Below are 20,000 nucleotides of genomic sequence, written 5' to 3'. Positions count from 1 at the left end.
AATGAAGTATAGTTTAAGAAGTGATTTGATGGAGGTATCTAAATTTTATATAGGACAAGGAGAACAGTAGGCTATTAATTTAGATCGAACAAGAAGTATCAAGTTAAAGCTTGATCACGTTAGATTTCAAGGAATAAGAAATAGCAAAAACACTGGTTCTCAAGTACAGTGGTAGATAACTGCAATAGACTCAATACTCAAGTTGACACTACTGAGTCAATAAGAACAGAGTTAATAAATGGATGTATGTAGGTATGTTTTATAAAGGAACCATCACGTGTAGATCAGATGGCTTCTTGCAGTTTCCTTTATGTTGTTATATTCAATCACGTCCAACTTTCTGGAGACTCTTTCTTCAACTAACTTCTCGGAAACGCCGACAAAATAACCGGACTTTTTTCTCCTCTTTGGCTGGACTCCTTAACAATGGAAAGAAAAGGAAAAAGAAATTCCATCAATACACACCACTCTCCTTTCTCCCAACCTCTCACCATGCCATCTCTCTCTCTCTCTCTCTCTCTCTCTCTCTCTCTCTCTCTCTCTCTCTCTCTCTCTCTCTCTCTCTCTCTCTTCGTTCTTGGTTTATTCACACACGTCTTCCAAAACATGTGTTAGGTTAAACTAGATTGCACTTGGTTTGTTAAGTTAATCTTGGCTAGGTGACGTAGTATTAAATCCATCACACCTGACTTGCCACTGCCTACGCCAGTACGTGTGTAAGGTTAGGCTAGATTAATTTCTCTCCACTATCGAAGACTACCTGAAGATGTCCATTCACTTAGATTAAGTAAGGAAAGATTAAGTTAAGTTAGGTTGATCTTTTGACAGCCACTTGATACACCTTTCCATGATTAACAATAAATCTGAGATGTCTTTATTTGCTCTACAGCCATATCCAATCTTTGAAATGAGAAGAAATTGCAAAATGTATCATTTTTCATTGCCATCTTTGAAGATGCTTATAAAAACTTCACGCATTACTTCTGGTGCTGTTAATTGTTTCGTGTGACAATGAAAGAGTTAACTTATGTTGGGTTAGCTCCATCGCGCCAGACTACCCTAATAAGGGGTACCTTCAAGGACCAGCTGGAAATGTTCATTCAACTGGGTTAGGTGAGATGAGGTTAGACTAGATAATGTTAGGTTGTGTTAGCTCCATCACGCCTCACTACTCCGGTCTTCCCCAGTACGAGGGCACCTTCGAAGACTACCTGGAGATGTTCATTCAGTTCGGTTACGTGACGCTCTTTTCCTCGGCCTTCCCACTCGCCGCCACCTGCGCCTTCCTCAACAACCTGATAGAGATCCGCTCCGACGCCTTCAAATTGTGCTGCGTGTTCCAGCGGCCCTTCGGCAACCGCGCCCAGAGTATTGGCGTGTGGCAGGTGAGACTTAGCGCCGTCGGGCAATCTTTTAGTAAAGTTTATGGGAAGACTCAGGATTGTGATGATGATGATGATGATGATGATGATGATGATGATGAGGAGGAGGAGGAGGAGGAGGAGGAGGAGGAGGAGGAGGAGGAGGAGGAGGAGGAGGAGGAGGAGGAGGAGGAGGAGGAGGAGGAGGAGGAATACAAAGGAATACCAACCTAAGTCCCTATCTACCTACTTAACTATCTATCTATCTACTTATCTATCTATCCACCTACCAAACAATCTTCGTCCCTCATTCATCTATTGCAGGAGGCCATGAAGTTGTCAGTCATCCTGTCTTTCTCCTTCTCCATCCTTCCCTCTTCCTTGACTCCAGTGAGAAACTTATCTATATTATTACCTATCCATCTCTGCCCCAAGAATCCAGAAAGTTATGAATCTTCCTCCTCTTTTTCCTCAAGACTCCAAGTTATTTTCTATCGATTTATGTACCTAACTGTCTCCCCTTCTATTCCTCCCTCCAGGACGCCATGGAGCTGATGGGCGTGGTGGGCATCATGGTGAACTGCATCCTGATCGGCCTCTCAGGGCAAGTGCACCGGATGTTCCCTCACATGTCTACCGCTCAGACCATCCTGCTCATCGTGGTGCTCGAGGTGAGAGAGAGAGAGAGAGAGAGAGAGAGAGAGAGAGAGAGAGAGAGAGAGAGAGAGAGAGAGAGAGAGAGAGAGAGAGAGAGAGAGAGAGAGAGAGAGAGAGAGAGAGAGAGAGAGAGAGAGAGAGAGAGAGAGAGAGAGAGAGAGAGAGAGAGAGAGAGAGAGAGAGAGAGAGAGAGAGAGAGAGAGAGAGAGAGAGAGAGAGAGAGAGAGAGAGAGAGAGAGAGAGAGAGAGAGAGAGAGAGAGAGAGAGAGAGAGAGAGAGAGAGAGAGAGAGAGAGAGAGAGAGAGAGAGAGAGAGAGAGAGAGAGAGAGAGAGAGAGAGAGAGAGAGAGAGAGAGAGAGAGAGAGAGAGAGAGAGAGAGAGAGAGAGAGAGAGAGAGAGAGAGAGAGAGAGAGAGAGAGAGAGAGAGAGAGAGAGAGAGAGAGAGAGAGAGAGAGAGAGAGAGAGAGAGAGAGAGAGAGAGAGAGAGAGAGAGAGAGAGAGAGAGAGAGAGAGAGAGAGAGAGAGAGAGAGAGAGAGAGAGAGAGAGAGAGAGAGAGAGAGAGAGAGAGAGAGAGAGAGAGAGAGAGAGAGAGAGAGAGAGAGAGAGAGAGAGAGAGAGAGAGAGAGAGAGAGAGAGAGAGAGAGAGAGAGAGAGAGAGAGAGAGAGAGAGAGAGAGAGAGAGAGAGAGAGAGAGAGAGAGAGAGAGAGAGAGAGAGAGAGAGAGAGAGAGAGAGAGAGAGAGAGAGAGAGAGAGAGAGAGAGAGAGAGAGAGAGAGAGAGAGAGAGAGAGAGAGAGAGAGAGAGAGAGAGAGAGAGAGAGAGAGAGAGAGAGAGAGAGAGAGAGAGAGAGAGAGAGAGAGAGAGAGAGAGAGAGAGAGAGAGAGAGAGAGAGAGAGAGAGAGAGAGAGAGAGAGAGAGAGAGAGAGAGAGAGAGAGAGAGAGAGAGAGAGAGAGAGAGAGAGAGAGAGAGAGAGAGAGAGAGAGAGAGAGAGAGAGAGAGAGAGAGAGAGAGAGAGAGAGAGAGAGAGAGAGAGAGAGAGAGAGAGAGAGAGAGAGAGAGAGAGAGAGAGAGAGATTCAACTTGTGTATATAGAAACCTTTGGTCAAGTTAATGAGTATCCAAACCTTTTAAACATTCTTTGTATCTCCAATGTTGAATTAAGAATCTAGTCAACGTTCCCTTCTTAATAGATAAAAATAGGTATTTGTTTCTACTTTTTCTCACTTGTACATGTATGAATGAAAAAAAGGCGGTTATTTGAGGGTTGACAGTGCTTCCCCGCGCAGCACGCTATGATCGCCCTGAAGTACGGCATCAGCTACGCCATCCCTGACATCCCTGACTGGGTCGCCACCGAGATGGCCAAGGTGGAGTTCCAGCGACGCGAGGCTCTGCGCAGACTCTCCACCTCCAACTCGCCCCCCACCCGCGAGGACTCCCAACCCCCTTCCCCCAGGTGAGTGACTCCCCTTTCCGCCTGTCGTGATTGTTGTTGCGTCATTATATGTCAGTCAATCAGTCAATTTGTTATTCAATATTTTTCCTGGTGGTGTGATTTAATTTTATGGAATTAGTACATAATAAACTTTGGAGTACATCTTTCTTTTTTTTTTTTAACGCAGACATACATACACACAGCAAAAAATAAATGAATTCAATTTTCCCTCATTTCCCAAATCCAGCCGAGTTATGATCCAAGATACGAACAACAATAAAGAAAAGAAGACAGTAATCTTCACTCCTTTCATTTCAACGCCCCCACCATCGCTTCATCTCCCTGTCATCTCCACATCACCGTCTCTCGGTCCCGCCCCTCACCCACGCCCCCACGCCTCTCTCCCACACGCCAGCCTCGTCATCCCACTCAACACCACTCACCGCGCACGCTGTCTCCACGCCCTCACTCTTCTATTTCAACACTGTCTTTGCTTTCCCCGCAGCATCCTCACACTTCATGCTCACAACACTCCAAAATGTGCACTGCATCCTGTATCCAGTGCAGTGTAGTAATAACAATAATGTACGTGAGTTTTCAAGGTAGATTTTTTCATTTCTTTTGTTTGTCCTTTTCAAGTTTTGTTCATAATATATTTCTTGGGCCACATTTCACTGTTCATATTTGGGTACACGGTCCAGGCGGTGTGGGCGGGACTGTCCCCTCAGCGTTTCTCTTTCAGCTTGGGTTACGCAGTACTGTTACTAATACTACGTAGTTTGTATTCCATCACCCTTTCAGATTTTGTTTCATATTTGCCTTGGGTCTCTATTCTTGCTTGTTTGCTACCTTGTGCTTTGAGCTAAGGGGTTATGGCACGTGCACTCTCGAACACACACACACACACACACACACACACACACACACACACACACACACACACACACACACACACACACACACACACACACACACACACACACACACACACACACACACACACACACACACATAGAAGCCTTTGTGCTGCACTGCGGACTACAGCAAGATAGCCAGCGTTCTGTTTATTGCAATATTCAAAGACTATGCACAAGTTGTACGTAAACGAATGACCTGCACACATGTTTACATTTCGTGTTAACTATGGTAGCTGGGCTTCTTTTTCTATTTCAATGCGTAGACTTGTGGGCTGCACTTATGTGTGTTCCTGCGCTCTCTCTGGCTTATGGCAGAACAATACTGTGTTCATCTTTTTTTAATTAGTTGTGTCATTTGTGTGTGTGTATGTATGTATGTATGTATATATATATATATATATATATATATATATATATATATATATATATATATATATATATATATATATATATATATATATATATATATATATATATATATATATATATATATATTTAGTTAGTTAGTTAGTTATTTACCACTCTAGCTTTTTACGTTTTTTTTTTTTTTTGCTATTCACCATGGCAGTGCATGATTTATTACTTGCATATCACCACATAATTGTATTTGTAGGCGTTATCAGGTTGACATATTTCACTTACTATACATGTGTGTATTCGTAGAAGTTATACTAAAAAAAATTTTGCATGCTAATTTTTCTTATTACATTTCAATTCATGGAATGGTGTAATACATATCACCAAGTTAATCAATATATTCATATTGAACCATGCCATCAAAAATATCACGTGGTGGTCCTAATGTTGTCCTTAGCTACTCCTCAAAGTTTTCTTAGCATTCCTACTTAACACATACAAACTTAAAGATTGAAACATCTACTACCTTACCTAGGTCAAACAGCACCACGCTCACCAACACCACCACCCTTGCCCTGCCACCATCCAGCCTTACAAAGATACACGCACTCATTGTCCATCCCTCCATACTAACTCACACACTGTCCCCACAACCAAACATCAGCACCACCTCACCAGCACACCTAGATCACAGGCACAAGCACTCCGACTTGTAGGAGTGCTGTGCTGTGAGTCCATGAAGTTTCACTAATAAGCCTCTTGTTCTTCCCCAGTAGGCACCTGTTCAGCCACTCGCTGTCATCAGAGTACGTGGACCGCAGTGTACAGACAGAGGTGATGTATTACCGCCGCCGACACTCCTTCAAAACCTCTCCGAGCAGTACAATCGACGAGGACGAGGTAATGACTCCCTCAGACTCCACCAGCAGGAGGGACAGTCTGAGCGAGAGTGGGGAAGTGGACGACCTGAAGGACGAGGAACAAACACGGGGGTCGGTCAAGCTGGGGAGGAGTGTGTCGGCGGGCGAGCGGATGAAACACAGGGTGCCTCGTGTCAGCAGAATCAGGAATCAAGAAAGCAACGAGTCCAACGATTCAGAAGAAGATTTAATACCCAAGTCCTTCGACAGCTTGCCAATGCTATCAGCGCCTGCCACCGTGGATAAGAAGAACAGGTTATTCAGATTCTCACCAGAGAACGAGAGCGCCTTAGGACAACTGAAACCCCGGTCAAGACTCCTAGAGCGGCCTGATTTCGGTCAATTTTCCTCGCGGTCTGCAGAGTGCGTAGCCGACCCTTCCACGCTCCGGCACTACCACGACGACTCTACGGGTCACATCAGCGAGGAGGGAACACCGGAGGACAGCATATCGAGTAGAACGCCCACACCACAAGACGAAAACAAGGCCATTAGCATTCCGCACACTCCCCAGGCCGAGGCAGCGCCCCTGTCGCCGCCCGCTGCACAGGAACGGAAGGACCTGCCAGTCTCTCGTAGAAAACCACAAATGAAATTCTTGAAGCGAGCTCAGAGTCTCTCTTATGTATTCAAGAGGAGCTCGAAGCCACCCGAGAAGAGAAAGAAAATCATCAAAGACGACTTCGCGGCGCTGACGGGTCGTCTAGAGGCGCAGGGCGAGATGGCGCTGGTGCCGCTAGAGAAGCTGGTGGCCATCGACGACATACAGATGCAGCCGTCACTCTCCAGCTACAACGTGTACACAGAGTAGCATCCGCTGCCTGTATTTCACTCTCCCAAGTTTCCAGTGTCCCACCCGCCCTCTCCGTAGCCTCACTCTGCCTGCCTCTGTCCCTCTCTTCACCCAACCTCAGCTTCACCCTCACCTGGACCACTATTCCTTACACTAGTGCATTATTACTAGTCAGCCACATTCTCCTAAGTGTTAGGTGACGCCAGGACGTGTTTGTTCGAGTGACAAGAGGCATAATGTTAACTTAGGACAACCAGGTAGCCAGACAGACGAGGAATCTTAGCGTAATGAATGTTTACTCGCATATCGAGGCGAAGGGCCGGCAGCGGCACAAGACCCTCGCTAGTACACTGCTCATCCTCGGATGGGGTGGGACGCGAGTGTGCTCGGAGCACATGCGTGCGCTTGCATGTGCGCGTATCCACCCCGGGCCTCAGTACAGTAGCGTAAATAATGTGCTCCTCCGTGTTGCTCTGTCAATAATGCCTTACGATGCACTTTTATTGCTAGATGGTTATTAGATCGTGTTACATAGCGTAGGCGCGCGGCTCAGGTTAACTACACGTGCAAGTGGTTTTGTAAGGTGATGAGCGTAAGAGGTGCGCTGTAGAGGCTGGGACGCGGAGTGTGTCGCGCCGCAGTGCTGAGTCTTGTTGCCGCCTCACACCACCTGGCATTGGTCTGGGCAATGTGCGAGTTCGAAGGCCGCAGCGGCGCCTGACTGGGAGAGCCCCGAACCAGCCTGCTTCTGCTTGCTAACGTTATGGAGGTGTGTGTGTGTGTGTGTGTGTGTGTGTGTGTGTGTGTGTGTGTGTGTGTGTGTGTGTGTGTGTGTGTGTGTGTGTGTGTGTGTGTGTGTGTGTGTGTGTGTGTGTGTGTTTGAAAGCGAGCGACCGAGCAAGCTTTACGTGTGATAGAAGAGAAGCATTAAGAGAATAGCATATTAATGATAATATAATAATAATAATTACATAAATTCATGTGCTCGTCGAACTTTTCGCCACAAATTCCTTCATCCATGTCTTGGATATACTTCCTGGCTACCGAACATGGCGGCCGGAAAATAAGTCACGGGGAGTCTTGCATGTTCTCGTACACGTCACTAAGCAAGCCAGTGTTCAAGGAGCATGACACGTGGTAGCTCGACCTGTAAACTAAACTCGCTATGCACTTGGCCTCATCATAGTCCTGCCTTTGCCTACTCCTGTCCACCGCCGCGACACCCGAGGCTTATTTTCCACTCATGTTAAACAGGAGGCGGAAAACTCTCCCAGCCATCGATGACCATATTTTTAATAATTTCATTCGTTTTGTAGAAGCAACAACACATGGGAAAATGATATACGTATATATGTAATACAAAAAAAAAAAAACGTGCCGTGAAATGAAGAAAAATATGTACGTAGTGACTGAGAAGCATTCTGTGAGGACAAGACACGAGCTGTTGTCTAAAGCTACAAATCCTTGGCTGTAGTATTCGCCTCATTCTCTCTCTCTCTCTCTCTCTCTCTCTCTCTCTCTCTCTCTCTCTCTCTCTCTCTCTCTCTCTCTCTCTCTCTCCTCCTCTTGTCTTCGCTTCTGGCAGTGGCTGTCGACGTAGGTATAGCCCATAAGTACACACACACACACACACACACACACACACACACACACACACACACACACACACACACACACACACACACACACACACACACACACACACACACACACACACACACACACACACACACACACACACACACACACACACACACACACACACACACACACACACACACGGTACACTATACTACACTCTTTTTGCCTCTGTCTGAGTCGTCGTGTTGGGATCGCGGCCTCACAGAAAGGCGGCAGCAACAAGTCGTGTATAAATAAATACCGCCATTGTTCCTGGAGACCCTTGGGAGCCCTGGTAACGCTGGCTGTTTCCCTCCTCGCCGCCTGTCTCGAGAGACCCTCCTGTCAGGTTGGCCGGGGCTCAGTCTGGCACACGTGCAGACAAAATGTTCTCTTCTTATATTCTAATAAGGTTGCACAATGTAGAGAGGTCAAGACATCACATCAACACGCAAAGGAGAAGGACGTTGTGGAGGTGAGGAGGAGGAGGAGGAGGAGGAGGAGGAGGAGGAGGAGGAGGAGGAGGAGGAGGAGGAGGAGGAGGAGGAGGAGGAGGAGGAAAAGGAGAAGGAGAAGGAGAAGGAGAAGGAGAAGGAGAAGAAGGAGGATGAGGTGGTGGTGGTGGTTGTGGTATTAAAAGTATGTAATGTTTTTTGTGACGATAGATGTGCAATGGGAATGAACTGGGAAACTTTTCCTTTATTTACTGATTTTCATTTATATGTCAGTACACTGTGAAGTCATACACTGAATATTGTTAACTGAAAACAACAAAAAATAAAAAAAAATAAGGTATGAATAATTTGACTTTTTATCCTGAGAATCTAGTATCGACGTTACTCAACCCACACCCACAGTGCTCCATATCATGCTCCCTGGTAAATATCAGACTGCACTCCTCATTTAAAATTCACAGTTCTTAAGAAAAACAACAAAGCCTGGTAAAACATATGGAAATGCCGGAACCGCTCAGCTTCTTCATGCAAAATATATATCGCGATGGTAATTTTCTACAAGGTCAGAGTTAATCTTTAAATAATTTTGAATTTCAATGGGTATTATAGAGAATTCCGCGTTGATTGGTGTAGCTCCAGCCCTGGATTTGACCTTATTGCCGTAGAAAACGTGCGATAGATAGACATACAGACAAAACGGAGGTCGCCATGGTACAGTGGAACCATGCGTGCTTTGGGGTCCGAGGGGTCTCCAAGCGCACGGGTTCGAATCCTGTCCACGGTCTGAGTGCAGGTTGGGCTTCCTCACTCAGGGCTTTGAGATAGGATATACCCTTAAAAGTATCCCCCTTTAGCCCATAAATTCCCGTGAAAAGCCCACATGGTATAAAAGAGTTTTCTTGATAATGTATATCATTCCTGTGGAATTGTGAGATAGACAAACACAGACAGAGAGACAAAGAGACAGACAGACAGACAGACAGACAGACAATCACTAATTTAATTCCCTTAATAATATAAATAAATGACGGTCTTTAAATATCAGCCACTCACACATTACAAAGATGAACAGCTGACAACAACCTACATACCACCCCCACTGAACCACTCCTGCTCTCCTCGCACCTGAAACTGTGTGTTGCAGGAAGGAGCAGCAGCAGCAGCAGCAGCAGCAGCAGCAGCAGCAGCAGCAGCAGCAGCAGCAGCAGCAGCAGCAGCAGCAGCAGCAGCAGCAGCAGCAGCAGCAGCAGCAGCAGCAGCAGCAGCAGCAGCAGCAGCAGCAGCAGCAGCAGCAGCAGCAGCAGCAGCAGCAGCAGCAGCAGCAGCAGCAGCAGCAGCAGCAGCAGCAGCAGCAGCAGCAGCAGCAGCAGCAGCAGCAGCAGCAGCAGCAGCAGCAGCAGCAGCAGCAGCAGCAGCAGCAGCAGCAGCAGCAGCAGCAGCAGCAGCAGCAGCAGCAGCAGCAGCAGCAGCAGCAGCAGCAGCAGCAGCAGCAGCAGCAGCAGCAGCAGCAGCAGCAGCAGCAGCAGCAGCAGCAGCAGCAGCAGCAGCAGCAGCAGCAGCAGCAGCAGCAGCAGCAGCAGCAGCAGCAGCAGTCGCAGTCAGCAGCAGCAGCAGCAGCAGCAGCAGCAGCAGCAGCAGCAGCAGTCAGCAGCAGCAGCAGCAGCAGCAGCAGCAGCAGCAGCAGCAGCAGCAGCAGCAGCAGCAGCAGCAGCAGCAGCAGCAGCAGCAGCAGCAGCAGCTGCAGCTGCAGCAGCAGCTGCAGCAGCTGTGTACTTATGGGCTATACCAGCCACTGCCAGAAGCGAAGACAAGAGGAGAGAGAGAGAGAGAGAGAGAGAGAGAGAGAGAGAGAGAGAGAGAGAGAGAGAGAGAGAGAGAGAGAGAATGAGGCGAATACTACAGCCAAGGATTTGTAGCTTTAGACAACAGCTCGTGTCTTGTCCTCACAGAATGCTTCTCAGTCACTACGTACATATTTTTCTTCATTTCACGGCACGTTTTTTTTTTTTTTGTATTACATATATACGTATATCATTTTCCCATGTGTTGTTGCTTCTACAAAACGAATGAAATTATTAAAAATATGGTCATCGATGGCTGGGAGAGTTTTCCGCCTCCTGTTTAACATGAGTGGAAAATAAGCCTCGGGTGTCGCGGCGGTGGACAGGAGTAGGCAAAGGCAGGACTATGATGAGGCCAAGTGCATAGCGAGTTTAGTTTACAGGTCGAGCTACCACGTGTCATGCTCCTTGAACACTGGCTTGCTTAGTGACGTGTACGAGAACATGCAAGACTCCCCCGTGACTTATTTTCCGGCCGCCATGTTCGGTAGCCAGGAAGTATATCCAAGACATGGATGAAGGGAATTTGTGGCGAAAAGTTCGACGAGCACATGAATTTATGTAATTATTATTATTATATTATCATTAATATGCTATTCTCTTAATGCTTTCTCTTCTATCACACGTAAAGCTTGCTCGGTCGCTCGCTTTCAAACACACACACACACACACACACACACACACACACACACACACACACACACACACACACACACACACACACACACACACACACACACACACACACACACACACACACACACCTCTATAATTTCTCTCCCCTTTTCTACCCACCTTACTAATGCAGGAGTCAACCATTATTGTCTATCTTTCGTCACTTTTACCCATGGGATCTGGAGCTCCTGCCTAGCTCTTTATTTTCTATCACCCGTCAACACTTTTCCGTGCAATATGTTTTCTGTCATTAGCGAGAGGCATCTTCAGTTCATGTATTTTTTCAGTTTGTGGTGTCTTTGGCCAGAGCACCTCTTGCATAAAAATGAGAGAGGAAAAATAGTCTTCTTTTAATGTTTCCCTAAGAGCAGAGTATAAAGAAACAAATACCTTCATTCTCGTAATATACGTGCTTAACGCAATTTGTATTTCGACATGAATAATCACAGGTGAGGGAACACAAAACACGGCGGCTAATCCAACACCACCGTGTCGCATGCAAGGCGTGGTGTCCCTGGAGCCTGGGTGCCTCGTGGCGTGCCCTGTTAGGCGCAGCGAGACGCTCTGCTTGGACTAGCCTTTCGTTACACACTTTTCCTTATTCACGACGTTCTCTCTCAGGAGTTAATGTAATTCTGCGTCACATTCTGGCTCCTATTTTGAATCGTGTTTTTTTTTTTTTTCACGACAGCTGTTTAAAAAAACCACCGAGACGATTATGTCAGTTGTCATGAATGCTTTTTTTTTTCCTGTTTATAATGTAAAATCTTGTAGATTTATTACTAGAACAATAAAAATATCCTTAAAAACCCATGTAACGTCAACTAGAGACTTTTTGAAAGCAATGGAGGTGCGACACGATATGATATTTCGTGCGTTCCATTCCTTGTTCATCTTGAGCTCTCCTGCTACCCACACTACGCTTCAAGCTCCCTCATGATAACAAGCCATGATTATACACACACACTTCCATAAACTGATCCGTGGGAATAAGGAGCATGGAATACACTACGTGAGAGAAGAGGAAGAGGTACACTTTGATCGATGTACTTTGCATGATGGTTTTTTTCCTTTCCTCGCAAAGAGAACCGTGTTGATTTCTATACACGTTACCTTACCTTACTCCGCCACACACACACACACACACACACACACACACACACACACACACACACACACACACACACACACACACACACACACACACACACACACACACACACACACACACACACACACACACAGTAAGGTCAGAAGCACGTTACTTGTAGTTCACCTGACATACAGAAGTACTAATTACCTGCAGAAAATAGCACCTGATTACCGAGAGAGAGAGAGAGAGAGAGAGAGAGAGAGAGAGAGAGAGAGAGAGAGAGAGAGAGAAACACGAGACAGCTGCGACATTCCGGATGTTGGTTCTCAAGTATTTATGGGACGGGAATCGTTGAGCAAGGGAGCGAGAATGCAATAGATGGAGGAGCTGGTGGAGGAGCGATGGAGGAAGAGCTGGCAAGGGAAGAGTAGGAAGAGGAGGAGGAATAGAGGAGGATCTGGCAGGGGAGGAGCAAGAGGAAGGTTGAAGGAGCTGGCAGAGAAGGAAAAGGGGGCGATAGAGGAGGATCTGGCAGGGGAGGAGCATGAGGAAGGTCGGAAGATCTGGCAGAGGAGAAGGAAAAGGGGATAGAGGAGAATATGGCAAGGTAGGAAGGAGGAAAGAGCTGAAAAGAGAGGAGGAAGAGAAGGAATGGAGGAAGAGGAGGAGCTGGGAGAAGAGGAGGAAGAGGAGAAGGAGAAAGGACGTATAAATTGAAGTAAGAGTTAGAAGAGGAAATAAGGAAGAGAGGATTTAGAATTAGAGGAGGAAGAGAAGCGGAAAGATGAAAAGCACCAGATGAGACGATGATGAAGAAAAGGAGAGTTAAAGACAACGGGCAAGAGTAAGAACGAGAACAAGAACATATAGAAAAGAAAGGGAAAAGGAGAAATAAAAGACAATGATAAGAAAAATAAGAGAAAAATCAAGAAGTGCAGAGAGAGAGAAAAAAAAGAAAAGAAAAAAAACAAAAGGAAAAGAAGGAAGGGAAAAGGAGAAGGAAGAAAAAAAAAGAATTAGAGAAGGAAGAGAGTGAAAAGTGAAAAATATTAGGAAATGCTAAGGGAGGAAGATGAAAAAAAAGACTTGGAAGAAAAAGAGGAAGAGAGAGGGAAAACAGGAGAAATGGAAAGATTAGGGGAAGGTTTGTTGAAAAGAGTACAAGAGGAGGAGGAGGAGGAGGAGGAGGAGGAGGAGGAGGAGGAGGAGGAGGAGGAGGAGGAGCCAGAAAATTAGAAAAAGTATGAAGGAGGAGAAGGAGCAGAACAGGATGATGAAGGGGAAGAGGAGGAGGAGGAGGATGAAGAGGAGGAGGAGGAGGAGGAAGGGAGGAGGAGGATGTGAGGAGGAGGAGGAGGAGAAGGAGATGGAGGAGGATGATTCATTGTTCAGTAGTCATGGAATATGAGAGAGAGAGAGAGAGAGAGAGAGAGAGAGAGAGAGAGAGAGAGAGAATGAAAAAAAATGAATCTGTAGTGGCGAGTGGAATCGGTGGAGTGTGGATATGCGAAGGAGGATGAGGAGGAGGAAGAGGAGGAGGAGGAGGTGGTCGGGGTGTTGAGGAGAGGCAGGTGTGTGGAGGAGCTTGGCTGTGGGAAGTGCCACCTGCCTAGTCTTCTCTCTCTCTCTCTCTCTCTCTCTCTCTCTCTCTCTCTCTCTCTCTCTCTCTCTCTCTCTCTCTCTCTCTCTCTCTCTCTCTCTCTCTCTCTCTCTCTCTCTCTCTCTGCTCTTTTGTTCTTATTCCTTTCCGTGACACACACACACACACACACACACACACACACACACACACACACACACACACACACACACACACACACACACACACACACACACACACACACACACACACACACACACACACACACACACACACACACAGAGAGAGAGAGAGAGAGAGAGAGAGAGAGAGAGAGAGAGAGAGAGAGAGAGAGAGAGAAATACTGATGAGAGCGAGGCAACTTGAACTTTATCGTGGCGTCAGGTGGCCACGTTCCCGCCACAAATGTGTCAAACCCCTTCCTCTGACAGACACTTTTCTTCATAGAGCCCATACGATCACTCTCCTTAACTCCACGACCGTTGACTGACGCTGCAGGGATGGAGGGACGTGTGACGGTTCTCTTATTACTCCTTTTATGCGTGAGTAGCAATTATGGGTCCCAAGATTCCAATTTCAACCAAGATTCCAGTTTAAAGCAAAATTCAAGTTTTGATCTGACTCATTTTAACCGCCAAGGGGTCCAGCCTCTCGGGTACCCATGCCCGGGCGGAAATGACATCAAGCCGTGTGTCTGCCTCAGCGGCGGATTTATGATAAGAGATCTGCATTGCTCAGGCGTGGCCAACGAGACTCAGCTAGCTCAAGTTTTCAGTGCCAAATTCCCTTACCGCCACTTTCGCTCCCTTGTGATGGTGGACAACGCTGGTGTGAAGGAGCTGCGGGCGGGCGTGTTCGGTGATTTAACGTTCCAGGAGCTGCGTCTGGTGTCCGGCTCGCTGGAGAGGATAGAGGCCGGGACGTTCGCTAAAAGCCACAACACGCTCAACCTGATGCATTTCTATTATAACAATATCCACGACTTCCCCTTCGCAGAGCTCGCCTCCTTCACCAAGCTGCGGGAGGTGAGGCTTTACGGCAACAAGTTCTCTCTCCTGCCACCTCTCACGTCCCTCTCGATGGAAATCTTCAGCATTGGATATAACCCGCTACATGTCATTAACGACACCACCTTTGCCGCCACACCTGCCTTACGAGAGCTCCACCTGTACGGTGTCAACCTTACCGAGCTACAGCCAGGTGAGATGCGGGTGCTGCTCCCAATAAGCAGGGCATTAGTAACCTTTATGAATCATATCGTCGTGAGTACAGTGGCCAGTGTCTCGATACCACTGATAGGACTTACATTCTCATTGTTGCTTGCAGGAATATTTAGCAAGCTACCTAACCTCTCTTTCCTGAGTTTGAGAGACAACCACCTCTCCAATCTTCTTGACGCGACTGTGACTCTGGGTGGAGTGGATGGTGGCCAAGTGTACCTGCAGAACAACGACCTTACTTTCGTCGCTCCTAATGCCCTCACAGGTATACAGTCGGTCACCTGGAGGCCAAACTGTGCTGTTCCCACACCTCTCACTCGTGACATTTCCTTCCTGATTAGCACACAATAGATATTCTTTGTTCTCTTGAAACTTGAGGGGAGTAATTATGAATGTGTGTAGTTCAGGCAATATTTTTCATAATTAAGCTCCACGTGCAAATGATAAGACATTTTCCCAGAGAAAAGATGAAAAAAATTCACTCTGGCATGCGTGGTGCTCTACTCGGCTCTGGCAGGTCTTGGCGGAGGCTGTGTGTACCTGCAGGACAATGCGCTGATGGAGGTGGCAGAATTGGCTTGGCGGCCTTTGCTTGAAGCCAACGTCACCCTCGACCTCAGAAGTGAGTCTCAGCGGAAGGCTTACACACACACACACACACACACACACACACACACACACACACACACACACACACACACACACACACACACACACACACACACACACACACACACACACACACACACACACACACACACACACACACACACACACACACACACACACACACACACACACACACACATGTATATCTTATAAATGACCACACATGTGTAAAATGAACACTTGTACTAACAAAACACTTGACAGGCAATGGAACATGAACAGATACTTAGCTTCCTCCTTCATTCCCTTCCTCCTTCCCTTGCCAAGGAAACCCCTTATCGTGCGGGTGTGAGGTTGCCTGGCTGGTGCTGGATCCAACTCTTCTAATCCGACTTGACCCAGACTCAACGTGTCAGGACGGGCAGAGGCTAACTGACCTCGACCCTGCGATCTTCGAGGAGTGCTGATCAGCCTTACTTATTCTTGCACTTACCTTGTAGAGTTGTGGTCAAAAGTCTGTTAAGACACTTTTTCAATTTTTTTCAGCATCTGTCTTAAGTCTTTTTGCATGTAAGAAGGGCACTGGTCTAGGCCAAATAAAAATATCTGTTGAGGCGCCAGTTCTTAAAGAAATGCTAAGATGGATAATCCAAAACTAGAGGGTAAATAACTTAACATCTTCTCCTTGAAAGAGTTTCCTTTAAAAACCTGCCAATGAAAGTTTCTAAGGAAGCCAGAAAACGACGCAAAACACGCGCCACACTCTCTTCATCCCAAAATCTCCTCACAAATCGCGACAGCATGTGGATGCTAAGTACGTCACAAAAAATGTAAAGAACTGCACAGCACAATACGGTGGAAGTGAGCGTGGCCAGGACCTCTGACCATGACTATTTACTGTTCGTGTCTTCCTTCCTGTGAATTTATCACTATATTTCGTCAACTCTGGTTTGCTTTGTTACTTTTGATTCTCTTGTCTTTCCTCTTATTTCCTCGATTTCTTTCTCTTATTTCTAAACCTTCTCTACTTCTTTCTTCCAATTTATCTCCCTGATGTGCTGCTTACATCTTTCCAGTATCTGAAATAATACTTTTTGTGTATCCCAGTGGTAAACAAAAAGCACCTTACCAAATCTTTCTACTTTAAGGATGCCACCGATGCTTGCTTGCTCTGATATGAATTTCTTATTTCCTCGACTGATATATCTTTTTCTCCGCTTTCCTTTAAAGCGGATGGTGTAATAAGACTGCCCATATTACCATACGACTTATCATTTTTTACCGTAACCGAAGAGTGCGTCTTCCATCCTATATTAGTGCTGGGAAATATATTGGAGACTCCTAAATGAAGGGAGAGGAGGGTGGAGTGCGTCTGTCTCCGTAGCTGCATTGTACGCAGTTTTGTGCAGCACAGCGCTTTTTTTTGCACACTAATCAGTCTCAAATATATTCATTCTATTTGTTTTCAGAAGTCTAACACATACAGATCAGTCTTGGTTTTGGAGCTTCTTTACCTTTTGCTTCCATGACTAGAAGGAAACATGGCGTCTTGCATAAAAAAAGAGCCTCAGTTCTTTATTTCTTTAATTCCTATTGTTTAGAAAATCATGTGAAATGGAGCATTTAACATATGCATCAGTTACAGTTTTATGTTTTCCAGCATTTCATCCCTCAGTTTTTCCTTTTTTTTCACTTTTTATTTATCTATTTGTTTATTTATTCATGTTTCGTGTGTTTTTTGTTTCTTTATCAATTTGTTTTTATGATTTTAGAATATTGTTAAAACATGGCGTCATTCAAACAGTTAAGTTTACATTATTTGTAGCAATTATTTTCATATTTTGCTGCACTTTTTTTTAGAATGAGGCTAAAAAACAACGTCCTGCTAAAATATGGTCTTTGTTTTACGCTTTCATTTGTCCTTTGTTTGGTTTCATTATGTGTTTCGTACGTGTAAGTCATGCACTCTCTCCTTTAGTGAGAGAGATGAAATATGACATTTAAAATAGACTAGTCGTATGCTCGTATCAGTAAACACTTTTCACTCTCCAAAAACAACTGTCAAAGGCCCTAAAGATAAAAGTTAGTGTTCTCGTGAGTGTTTTTTAGCATTGACGAGTAGTAATACTGATGAGTAATACGTATTACACTATCCCTAGAACCACGAAGGAAAAAAGATCTCTGAAAAACACAAAGACTTTCATCAAAGTCTTTTAAAAGTTGTCGAGATGGAACGAGATGTTTTAGAATGAGTCATTTGGTTTGTCCTTCCTGAAGTCTTAAATTTCTTTCACGATTTCTTTCACTCAGTCAGTTTCAATCATACACCGCCTTTTACAAAGAAATCAGTCCTAATTTTACTCGTTTCGTTTATTTTTTTCTCATGACGTCTTGCAGCCACACACCTGGTATACATCCATACCTAGCTTCTCACAAACAGATCAGTCTCAGTTTTACCCTCTCCTCCCTCTCACCAATGTCAGTCCTGCACGCACCTACAGCCTTTGTTTCGTTGATTGGACAGCGTGTACGAAAAGGCAACCTCTTTTTTCACATGCGTGTCTTCGTTGGCCAGAAACCTCTCATGCTTTTCTCAACACATGACTGCGTGTGTAAACTGGAGAGCGTATCGTACATATAGTAAAGAATTTAGCTTCTCTCAACTCATTTTTTCTTGGGTCTGAGTCTTTTAGGCGCTCGGCAATTATATCCGGGTCCCGTAATGAGGCTCCCCTGCTTGACAAACATAATTCAAAATTCATGACATTAAATCCAGGAAGGTCTTTCGTAATGAGATAAACACTGGACTTTTAGAATTTGATTTAGAAGTCTTGTTTGCTCTGCTGATTAGGGTCTTTTAGGCAGAGACTAAAGGAGGAGGAGTAGGGTGAGGAGAAAGAAGAGGAGGAGGAGGAAGGGAGGAGGAAGAAAGATCGGTAAGGAGGGAAAGAAAGGTGGATAATAGTGACAGTAGAAGTGACAAAAAGAAGAGAATGAGATATATAAGGAAACCAAGAAAGATGGAAGTGAAAAAATTCATACTGAAACCCAAAGATTAAGAGTAAATGATGAAACAACATTGAATTCTCGCAGGCGGATGTAGTTAGAAAAGTCAGCAGATTAAAGTCAGGCGGCATGAAAATTCAAGTAAGTTTTAGGAACAAAGAACTAGACATGGCCGTTATTAGGCACTGAAAATGAGGGAGAGGCACGGAGAAGGACGGAGAGGGAGATGGAAGGGGCATGTGTGGCAAAGGAAGGGGACGGGGGTGGTGGCGTATGCGGGGCTCCTTTGGTAGTCATTTCAGCACTAAAAGAACATAATATCATCAAGTTTTCAGCCTCTGAGTATACAGTGGTTCCTATCTCGTCTCAAGGGTTGGTGGGGGACTGGAGGAGAGATTGCCTGGATCTGTTGCAACGGCAGGAAATTTATGTAACATCGGTGTATATTAGCGGCGGCGTAGCGTTTCATGTGCAGTGACCACGCTGGGACGCACTGGCTCGTTCTGCCTCGCCCTTTATGTGGCAGTAGTAATTAGGTCGCTTTGCCAAACATGACGTTAAGACTCAATTGGATTGTTTTGTTTTGCAGGAAGTATAATCTTTGTTCATGAAAATACCGAATTTCTGTAATGCAAGAAAACTGCATCCAAAATGTTGAGTCGTTCGTTATAGAAGGTGGGGGGGTAGCGGTGGCAGGGGGCGAGTGATTTTTTTTTTTTTTTTTTTTTTTTTTGTGGGCGTGCACAAGCGACGATGTGTTGCAGCGACCAGTTTTACCAGTTTTGAGGGTCTCTGTTTCAAATCTGTGTTTCATGCGTTTCTCTTTGTGCAATTGTCATTTCGTTTTGCTGTAGTGTTTGTATTTTTCTTTTTCTTTCTTTCAGTGTGTGTGTGTGTGTGTGTGTGTGTGTGTGTGTGTGTGTGTGTGTGTGTGTGTGTGTGTGTGTGTGTGTGTGTGTGTGTGTGTGTGTGTGTGTAAAGAATTTTTGTGGTTTTATTGTCTCTTACCTATATGAAATACCTGATCAAACAGTGTCCAAAGTTGCTTCGCATTCTCCTTTTATCAAATTAGTAATTTGTGTACAATAATTCTAAACATAACGTAATTGATTTAAACCGTGAAGTACGAGTACTGTAGCTCTTTTTTTTTTGTAAAACTAAGAATATATTTCCTAAGAATTACTTGCTTATTGATGAGATTTAGTACAACTTCTCAGTGTGTGGTGAAGTACAATGTGACAACTGAATGTTACGCTGACACACTCCTTTCCTATCATCATATTACACTATATACAATACGGTATAATGTAGCACAGTATAGTATGATATAATTAAGCATGGAGCAACTGAACATCGCAGCATTTTCTGTTTTTTGTTTAGATTATTTGTAAACATGAATTTATCATAGCAAGGAGCGCTGTGCCACCACCACGCAGCGT

The 20,000-nt window shown here is 45.3% G+C and overlaps 3 protein-coding genes across 3 annotated transcripts in view; 2 read left to right on the top strand and 1 right to left on the bottom strand.

The window, feature by feature from the left end:
* The window catches only part of LOC123498252 (anoctamin-8-like), a 141,681-nt gene extending 134,298 nt beyond the window's left edge, over positions 1-7,383 (top strand). The window contains 4 exon segments of the mRNA XM_045245442.1: positions 1,188-1,385; positions 1,901-2,032; positions 3,307-3,476; positions 5,503-7,383. Of these exon segments, the coding sequence (XP_045101377.1) occupies positions 1,188-1,385; positions 1,901-2,032; positions 3,307-3,476; positions 5,503-6,460 (1,458 nt within the window). The 3' untranslated portion in view covers positions 6,461-7,383.
* LOC123498257 (oplophorus-luciferin 2-monooxygenase non-catalytic subunit-like) overlaps positions 1-20,000 on the bottom strand; it is a 31,341-nt gene that overhangs the window by 2,730 nt on the left and 8,611 nt on the right. The gene's annotated exons all lie outside the window — the stretch shown is intronic.
* On the top strand, positions 14,165-16,241 carry LOC123498256 (oplophorus-luciferin 2-monooxygenase non-catalytic subunit-like). Its single transcript, XM_045245449.1, has 4 exons — positions 14,165-14,926; positions 15,053-15,211; positions 15,464-15,568; positions 15,883-16,241. The coding sequence occupies exons 1-4, from the start codon at positions 14,227-14,229 to the stop codon at positions 16,020-16,022; spliced, it is 1,104 nt and encodes a 367-aa protein (XP_045101384.1). The 5' UTR covers positions 14,165-14,226; the 3' UTR covers positions 16,023-16,241.

The sequence above is a fragment of the Portunus trituberculatus genome, chromosome 47 (genome assembly GCF_017591435.1).
Source record: "Portunus trituberculatus isolate SZX2019 chromosome 47, ASM1759143v1, whole genome shotgun sequence".
Classification (NCBI taxonomy): domain Eukaryota; kingdom Metazoa; phylum Arthropoda; class Malacostraca; order Decapoda; family Portunidae; genus Portunus; species Portunus trituberculatus.
This window is presented reverse-complemented; position numbering and strand designations above follow the sequence as displayed.

What these genes read in the sequence shown, in the direction of transcription:
- LOC123498256 (XM_045245449.1), top strand. Translation starts at nt 14,227, where the DNA reads ATGGAGGGACGTGTGACGGTTCTCTTATTACTCCTTTTATGCGTGAGT. An exon ending in CGCTCCTAATGCCCTCACAG is followed by an intron (nt 15,212 to 15,463) that starts GTATACAGTCGG and finishes CGGCTCTGGCAG; the next exon opens with GTCTTGGCGGAGGCTGTGTG. An exon ending in CGTCACCCTCGACCTCAGAA is followed by an intron (nt 15,569 to 15,882) that starts GTGAGTCTCAGC and finishes TCCCTTGCCAAG; the next exon opens with GAAACCCCTTATCGTGCGGG.